This window comes from Populus euphratica, unplaced genomic scaffold, assembly GCF_000495115.2.
Source record: "Populus euphratica unplaced genomic scaffold, PopEup_1.0 scaffold3.1, whole genome shotgun sequence".
Classification (NCBI taxonomy): Eukaryota; Viridiplantae; Streptophyta; class Magnoliopsida; order Malpighiales; family Salicaceae; genus Populus; species Populus euphratica.
The window spans coordinates 1,894,397-1,902,257 of NW_011499847.1; the positions used below are offsets into that span (position 1 = coordinate 1,894,397).

At 35.4% G+C, this 7,861-nt stretch overlaps 1 protein-coding gene and 1 pseudogene across 2 annotated transcripts; one reads left to right on the forward strand and one right to left on the reverse strand.

The window, feature by feature from the left end:
• Positions 1-798: 798 nt before the first annotated feature.
• On the forward strand, positions 799-2,144 carry LOC105111075 (probable endo-1,4-beta-xylanase C; annotated as a pseudogene).
• Positions 2,145-4,080: 1,936 nt separating this feature from the next.
• LOC105141065 (pathogenesis-related protein 5-like) lies at positions 4,081-6,896 on the reverse strand. Of its 2 annotated transcripts, none has more exons than XM_011048157.1 (3): positions 6,294-6,896; positions 5,238-5,910; positions 4,081-4,665 (listed from the first exon to the last, which is right to left on the reverse strand). In XM_011048157.1, exons 1-3 carry the CDS (start codon positions 6,364-6,366, stop codon positions 4,389-4,391), a joined length of 1,023 nt encoding a protein of 340 aa, XP_011046459.1. In that variant the 5' UTR covers positions 6,367-6,896; the 3' UTR covers positions 4,081-4,388. The 2 variants fall into 2 exon arrangements, with proteins under 2 accessions (XP_011046459.1, XP_011046468.1); XM_011048166.1 differs by having other exon boundaries at positions 4,081-4,662; positions 6,294-6,887.
• Positions 6,897-7,861: the final 965 nt, after the last annotated feature.

Sequence of the window (7,861 nt, forward strand, 5' to 3'; positions counted from 1 at the left end):
GAAAGGACCAAATTTAGTGTTAAAAATTCATAACTATATTGGAATTCTGTCCATATTCATTTTTTATTCTATCCAAAATCTTGAAATATGCTCCAGGGATCAATTTGTAATTTTTTCAAAGTTTAGAAATTACCTATATTGTAATTTTCATAGAAAACTCACTGTTATCTCCTGATTTCTAATTTAAAATTCACTATTTACATGAATTATAACTTAAAATCATTATCTTTACCTAAAATCTTTCAAAATCAACTAAACAGCTAATCATCCATAACAATCAAAACATAACATTCAAACCAATTCATCAATAAACCAAAAACAAAATCTTCAAAACCTTAATATTTCTCAAAATAAAAATTTAAAACTTAAAAAACACAAATTTATACATTTAAAAACCTAGCTTTTATCTTTAAACTTATTTTCTCTAACTCTCTATTTCCCTCATCTCTTTCTTTTTTATTTTTCTTCTTCTTTCTCCCTTTAATTCTGCCGGTTATTTCTCAAAATTTTCAGATCTCTTCTCTTTTTCTTTTTCTCTATTTATATTTATTATATTTATTTAATTACTATAATATCTTTTATTCATTTATACCCATTTTTTAAGCTCCAATAATTTTTATTATCTTTTCCTATCACACATTTAATTCAAAACATCGTACATGTACTTAGCAGCAATGGAAAACAAACCAGCAAGACATAAATAACAGATGTTTTCATGGACTAACATGATTTGTTTTTTAATCCTAGTCTGCCGAAAATTTGTAATGCCAAAACCTCAGAAATAGTTTCAGATGAAAGATGCAGCTCAGCTTAAGGAAGCGTGCTGTGAAAATACATGCGCCAGATAGTCATGGAGATAGGTTGCAAGGAGCTTACATTACGATAGAACAAATCTCAAAAGATTTCCCATCTGGATCTGCAATAGCAAGTACCATTCTTGGAAATTTACCCTACCAGGTAAGTTCATTCCTTATATTAGTCTTACATAAGATTGGAAATCGAATAAATGGTAAAGAGTACTACTTTCTGATTAGAAGACTGACTAAAAAACTTTGTTCTAATTGTTTCGGAACTGGTTTGTTGAGAGATTCAATGCAGCAGTCTCTGAAAACGAACTTCAGTGGTATGCGAAAACGCGAACAAGTGAAAGTCAACTATACCACAGCAGACCAAATGCTGGAACTCGTTCGAGCCAACCAAAATAACAGCTAGAGGCCATAATATTTTCTGCGAAGACCCGAGATAAAATCTGGTAAGGGTTCGTAATCTTTCAGATTCTGCAATAAAATCAGCAGTCAACTCACGGATTCAAAGCCTAATGAGCAAATACAAAGAAGATTTTATACACTGGGATGCTAGCAACGAAACGTTACACTTTGATTTTTATTAAGGATTGGTCATGATGCCACCTTACATTTCAATCAGACAGCACACGAAGCAGACCCGTTAGCAACATTTTTTTTTAATGAATTTAATTAATGCGCTGGAAACCTGTACTGATGTGAAGGCAGCAGTTGTTATCTGCATTGCAAAGATAGGAGAACCTGAACGCGGAGGAGCATCAATGAATGGAATTGGCCTAGAGAGTCACTTTTCTATGCCAGATCTCCCTCTAATGTAAGCTATTCTAGACAAGTTGGCTACACTTAACTTTCCATTTGGCTTACAGAAGTAGATATCAGCAGTAAATTTGATACAGAAACTCAGGAGCACCAGAGTATTCTTCTTTTTTTATTCTCTATATATCAAGAATTTAAAATGGAAATTTGAATTCTAACATTACCAGCTCGTGGTGTCAACTTTGCAGGCTATTTATCTAGAACAAGTTTTAAGAGAAGGCTTCTCCCATCTTGCTGTGGATGGGGATCATTACATGGACTGCACTCCATCCTAATGGGTGCTATCAAATGTGCCTTACAGATTATAATCTTCAAAACCTACTGGCTGGTGATGTGGTTGACAAGCTGCTAAAAGAATGGAAAAGTGGGGAGATAATTGGTCGCCCAGATGATCATGGATCATACAGCTTCTTTGGCTTCTTGGGTGGATATAAAGTAAGTGTGCAGTATGGAAACCGAACTGCAAATTCAACATTTTCATTCTGTCTAAGTGATGAAAAGAGACATTTTAACATTCATGTGTGACAAACCTCGCTGTCACAGCATTATCACCATATGAGGAACAACCGAGGCCGATAGTAAGAATTTTTTTTATAAATTAAAAATATTTGTTATGGCTTACTGCTCATGAACTGACATGGAATTTCTAACGATGCTGGAGCATAGCAATCTGATGCATTGCCAAGTGTTTGGGCCTCAGCCTTGAGCTAACGATCATTTTTTAGAGTTTTGATTCTTTAAGAAAAGGCCATCAAAGAAGTTCAAAGGTTGGGCTTATGGCAGGCCACACCTGTCATGTCAACGAAGAGCTTACATTTTATGAGCCCAATGTCACTGCAGATTCTTATTACAACGCTACAACCACCAATTTACAACGTTGAGCAGTTCGTTCAGGTGACGAGAGATTTTCATTGATTCATCACTTTTGGTGTGAATGTTCTTCCTTTAATCTGATTGAGACTATCTCTATGCTAAAAGAAACATAAGAATACCCAAATGGCTAAAAAAACATGAAGCAATGATTATACCTAAAAAAATGAATGAAAATATTTATCACGTTCCTATAACTCCAGCAAGACGATCAAGAGAAGTTTAATTTTTTTTTGTTTTTTTTATTAATATAAATATTTGAACATGTTATGCTCACTTTTATTAATCTCATGAATTCTAAATTTAATAATCATATAAATTTTTAATAATTCTAAAATTTATAAAATCTGAATTATTAATTTTTATTGAGCAAATTTAAAACTTAATTAATAAAACTATATTTTTTAGATTTTTTTTTTATTTAGTGGATGGATGCCTATATGATGCCCTTCACGCCGTTCGACAAACACTCAATAAATTAAAAGCAGAATGCATCCTCTAGGAGGCCTTTAGCCGGCAGCTTGTGGCACGCTTTTCCGCCTCTTCAACGACTTATTATTTAACCAGTCCCCTTTTAGCTTTAAGCAGGCTCAAGTTTCACATTTAAATTTTTCAAGAACAAATCGCTTTCTAGTTTCTTATGGCCTTTTAACTGTTCAAGTTGAAAATTTTTGCTCAGACAGTTGAATTTAGAACCTTGATCTCTGTGATGGCTCCAAATAATTCAAGGCTGTGTTGAAAAACTTCTCCAGGTAACATGAAGGGTCAGCAAATACGATGACAATCACCATGGAAGTACCCAGAAGAAAAATAAAGAAGTCATTTCAATGTACAAAATCTATTCTCAAGATTGGTGATTCTGATAATTTAGCTTACAAAATGAGATCAACTTGTGGAATGCTAACCTCCCATTATAAATTCGTCAAAGTAATATGATTTTATAGCACAATGAGTTTCTGCTTATCATTATATTGAATCTTCACCATCACAATACAATGAAGATACATATCCAGTATTTGCTAACCAACAGCTTCTGGTCGATGGGTGAAGGTTCTATCTGATAAAATTATGGGATCTAGTTACTGTCAACAAAATGTTTCAATATTGAACGATATTGAACGCATGGAACATGATAGATTTATACAATTTTCAGGCAGAAAAGTCCTATGGCACTACCAATTAAGAATTGATAAATTCTTCAAACCAGCTAGCGCAGACACAATCAATTAAGAATCCCACTGTGCTACACTTTATTCGCCTCTTAAGTCAACAAAATGATAGATTCCCATCTGGCTTTTGCCCGACCTGACAATTTATACATCTTGACAATTCTTACTGAATACAAATGATACCATGACGCATTGGTCCTCAAAGAAATCCACTTCACTCAGAAGCAAAAGACAAAAAAGCTAAAGACAAAAACTTGCAATTCCAGCAAAGAGATCCTACTCTTCTTAGACAACAGCCAACAACCTCATTAACGTATTCACATAACACTCATCACATTTTAATACAAACCTATAATCTTTCTTTCTTTACAATCCCTGGGACACAAGAATTGAAAAGCAAAAACAAAATTGCAGACCAAAACCAGAAACTTGTCCTTGATTTTAAACGGCAGCTTTAACTCTCACAAAAAGAGAATAAACATATGAAAGCAAAAAGAGAACCTAATAATCCTCAAATAATATAATTGAAAAACCAACACTTTCTACGTATATAACATTTAAAATTTAACAGTAGAAGATAATCTTGGAAGTGGGTGGTTTACAATCTGGATGAGAGAATCTCTCAGCCTTCCTGACAAAGGCAAAATCCAAGCACCCATCAAGGCTGCAAATCTGTAAAGAATTTTCATTCGAGAGCAGGAGCCATGAAAGAGAGAGAAAGGTTCTAGTGCTACAAGAAAACGAAGGAAACAATAAGGACTAGAGATGTGGTAAAAGCCATTATTGTTGATTGTAGAGCAGAAGGAGAAGCAGTTTTATATGAGTCTCCCATGGCTAAACCAGCTAACCATGACCCGTCTGCTAGCATGGTTTCTCCTCCAGATCCCACCCCAGATTCAGTACCTGAACCAGTGCCCGCGTACTCCAGCCCGGATCCTGTACCAGACCCCTGTGATGTTGTTGTTCCTTCCGTCGCTGGTGTTGAGTAGCTTGAAGATTTCTGACTGCAACACCACATATGTCACGGAAAACTATTATTAAGATCCTAACAGGAATAATTATTATTTTTCAGATTCTTTGGTATAAATTAAAAGCCAGCATTGAATGCAACCCAACAACCTCCATTAATCCTAGATAACTAAAACAATTAACAAACAAACTAAACTATAATTCAAAATGGAATCTTTCACGTTGCCAGTGTGCTGGTAGTTGTTTCCATTTTGCTTTCCACCAAATTGTTAACAAACAGAAAACGATTATATCCACTTTCCAGAACACAGATGCTACAAAAAACAAGATGTTAAAGAGCACCAAGACAACTAGCCCGCAACACCTAATATTTCCACATTTGGATAACATCATTGTGATTTCACCCAAAGTCATTGTTAAGGCAAACAAAACAAGGGATTTCCCAAGGACACCCGCAGCTATATGCAATAAAAAAACCTGACCGTGAGAGGGTTAGACTAACTTTTATCTTTAAATCATCATAACAAGGAATAACTTCCAACTAGAAAAAAAAATCAAACATCTACAAATCTATAAAAACAACACTAGAGCCAAGAGAAAAAACTTTTACCTTGGAGAGGAAGGGCAAAAGGTCACTGTATAATCAGCGCCACTACAAGTAAAAGTGCTAGTAGCATCATCATAAGCGTAACTGTAAGATTTAGGGCAAGCAGCCTTAAACATCTCTGAATAAACAGAAGGTTTACAAGTGGCAGGCGTATTAAACGCGCCACTACAACAGTACTCAGGGCTCCCAAAAGCTTCACACGCGCTCTTACACGCATCACCTTCACCACTTCTCAGTTCTTGTGGACACTGTCTATTAAGATCCGAAACACAACCCGTCGAAGCACACATACCCGACCCGCCACTACCTTCAACAACCATTGGTAAATTGTACCCATCTACAAGACTAACATCATAAAAGTCTTGCCCACCCGACCCAAGCGTGAACTCTGCTAATGTTGCAGGTGGAGAAGCTCCAAGTCCGTTACATTCAACTTGACCTGATCCGCAGTCACCAGTTGAGCATGACCCGGTTCCAGACTCGTCAAAATTACAGCCGGTTCGAGCCCAGAAACGACCAGACCAGCCTGTTGGAGCTATAAAAGAACGAGAAGAGTCTTTTAGGAGTTCAAATCCAGTGCTGTCAAGTCTAGGACTGCCAGCATTGGCAAGAATTCCAGGCCATACTGTGTACTCACATTTGTTTACAAATGTGAACGTAGCAGCCAGTACACCACCTGTATAAACATGTGAGGTCACATTAGTTGGTAACTATTAGCAGGAAATACAAAAACCTTCAAGGAAAATGGAGACAACAGATAGGTGGCCCCTAAAAACGTGGTCCTTTAGGTCGTCTCAGAGAAAGATTGTGACTTGAAGAGAATGGGAACAAAGTATTAATTAGTAACTAAATATAATCATGAAACTATCCAAAATGCTGTTGAGTTTTGGTTTCTTAAGAGCAAAGACAGATTTTTTATACAAGAATAAGCCTAACAAAGAAAATGGTTACCTTAACCGCAAAATGAACCCAGTTAAAAAGGTGTAGTTTTTTATATGTAAATAAAATGCGAGAGTCTGGCTAGTGACAATGGAGAGAGCATTCTTGTGGGATCATTACCTTTATAACTCACAAGAAAAAGAATGACGAGGGTGGAAATGAGGCTGGAGAAGCAGCAAGAGAAGTGACCCATGAAGGTTTCTTTCTTTCTTTCTTTCTCTCTCTCTTCTTTTATTCCCTTCGAGTAACTCTTTTTACTTTGATCGGCGGTTTAGTTGGTAATTGCAATGGAGAAGAAGACAATGCAGGGACTGATGATGCCCTGAAAGGAAGCAGCAGCGGTGAGGAGTAAAGAGCAAAGAAAGAGTGTGTATTCAATGTCCGTAAACAGACAAAGTGTTTCTGGGAGGAACCAGAGAGGAAGAGAAAAAAACAGGAAGGACAGTAAATGAGCTGTGAGAGAAAACCCAACTTAGCTCCACACGTATAATACAACCTCTCTCTCTCTCTCTCTCAGACAGACTGGCCCGCCCTATCTATCTCCTAGATGTCACTGTTACCAGAGACCTTGTAAAAAGTGATTGGAGCTCAGGTCTCGATTTTCTGTCATCAACTCAGCGAATTGTTAAATGATCTTGTTTTGCTTTTCTAAGAGCCCAGTAATGGAGAAATATTTGCAAAGACAGAGGGAGTCGCGTTGCTCTCTTCTACCATTTTTTTAATGTAATTACAGAAGTTTCCACTCAACTTTGGAAAATTGCAGCTAATTCGAACGGGGGTTAAGTTTCGAAAATTGAAGTTTACGCTGATGGGGTTAAATTAATAAGATATATATATTTTTATACGTCAATTGAAAATATATTTGGTCCTTGTAATTTTTATATTTTTAGTGGATCCCCTCTAGTCCTTTTTATTTATTTGATTCCTCTATTCAAGCAAATTTCTTAATGTGGTTCTTCGGTCTAATTTTCTCCAATGTACAGTTGATTCTTGACAATATAGGAGAGTAACAGTAAATTGAATGGAAATTAGATAGTGGGAGTGGCCAAATAAATAAATATATGGGCCGTATTAGGAGAAAAAAAAGTTAACAGGACCAAATACATAATTAGTCCGATCTGGATGATAAACCTTACTTTTTTGTATAAATCATACTTTAGTCCTCTTCGATTCCAAAATGTTCTATTCAAGTTCTTTTACATTAAAATTATTCAACATTACCTTATAATGTTTCCAGAAGTTTCAAATTGACCTTGTGCCGTTAAATAACAAACACGGCTAAGGAAAAATAATTTTCACTTTTTTCTCATGTTTTCCTTTTTATATTAGATTCAAGCACTCAATTAAACTAGTATTGTTTCTTTTCATTTCAAAATAATAATATTATGGAAATTTAGTCCTTATATATTTTATTTTTTCTCTTTAAATCCCTGAGAAGATCGTGAAATGATATTATGTAGAATTTCAACATCGTGCAGGAAATTTTTTTTTTTTTTCATTAGTTCATAAAATAAATTCACAATCTTGGGAAAATAGGTATCTAGTACGTGAATCCCCATAGCTAGAATGATGGGGCGCCGTTTGATTCATATATAAAAACAAAGAGTGGGTAAAAAAAGCAGATTTTGTTTTGTTTTTACTTTAGTGATTGTTTAATATTGTATTTTAAAAGTTTTTAAAAATATTTA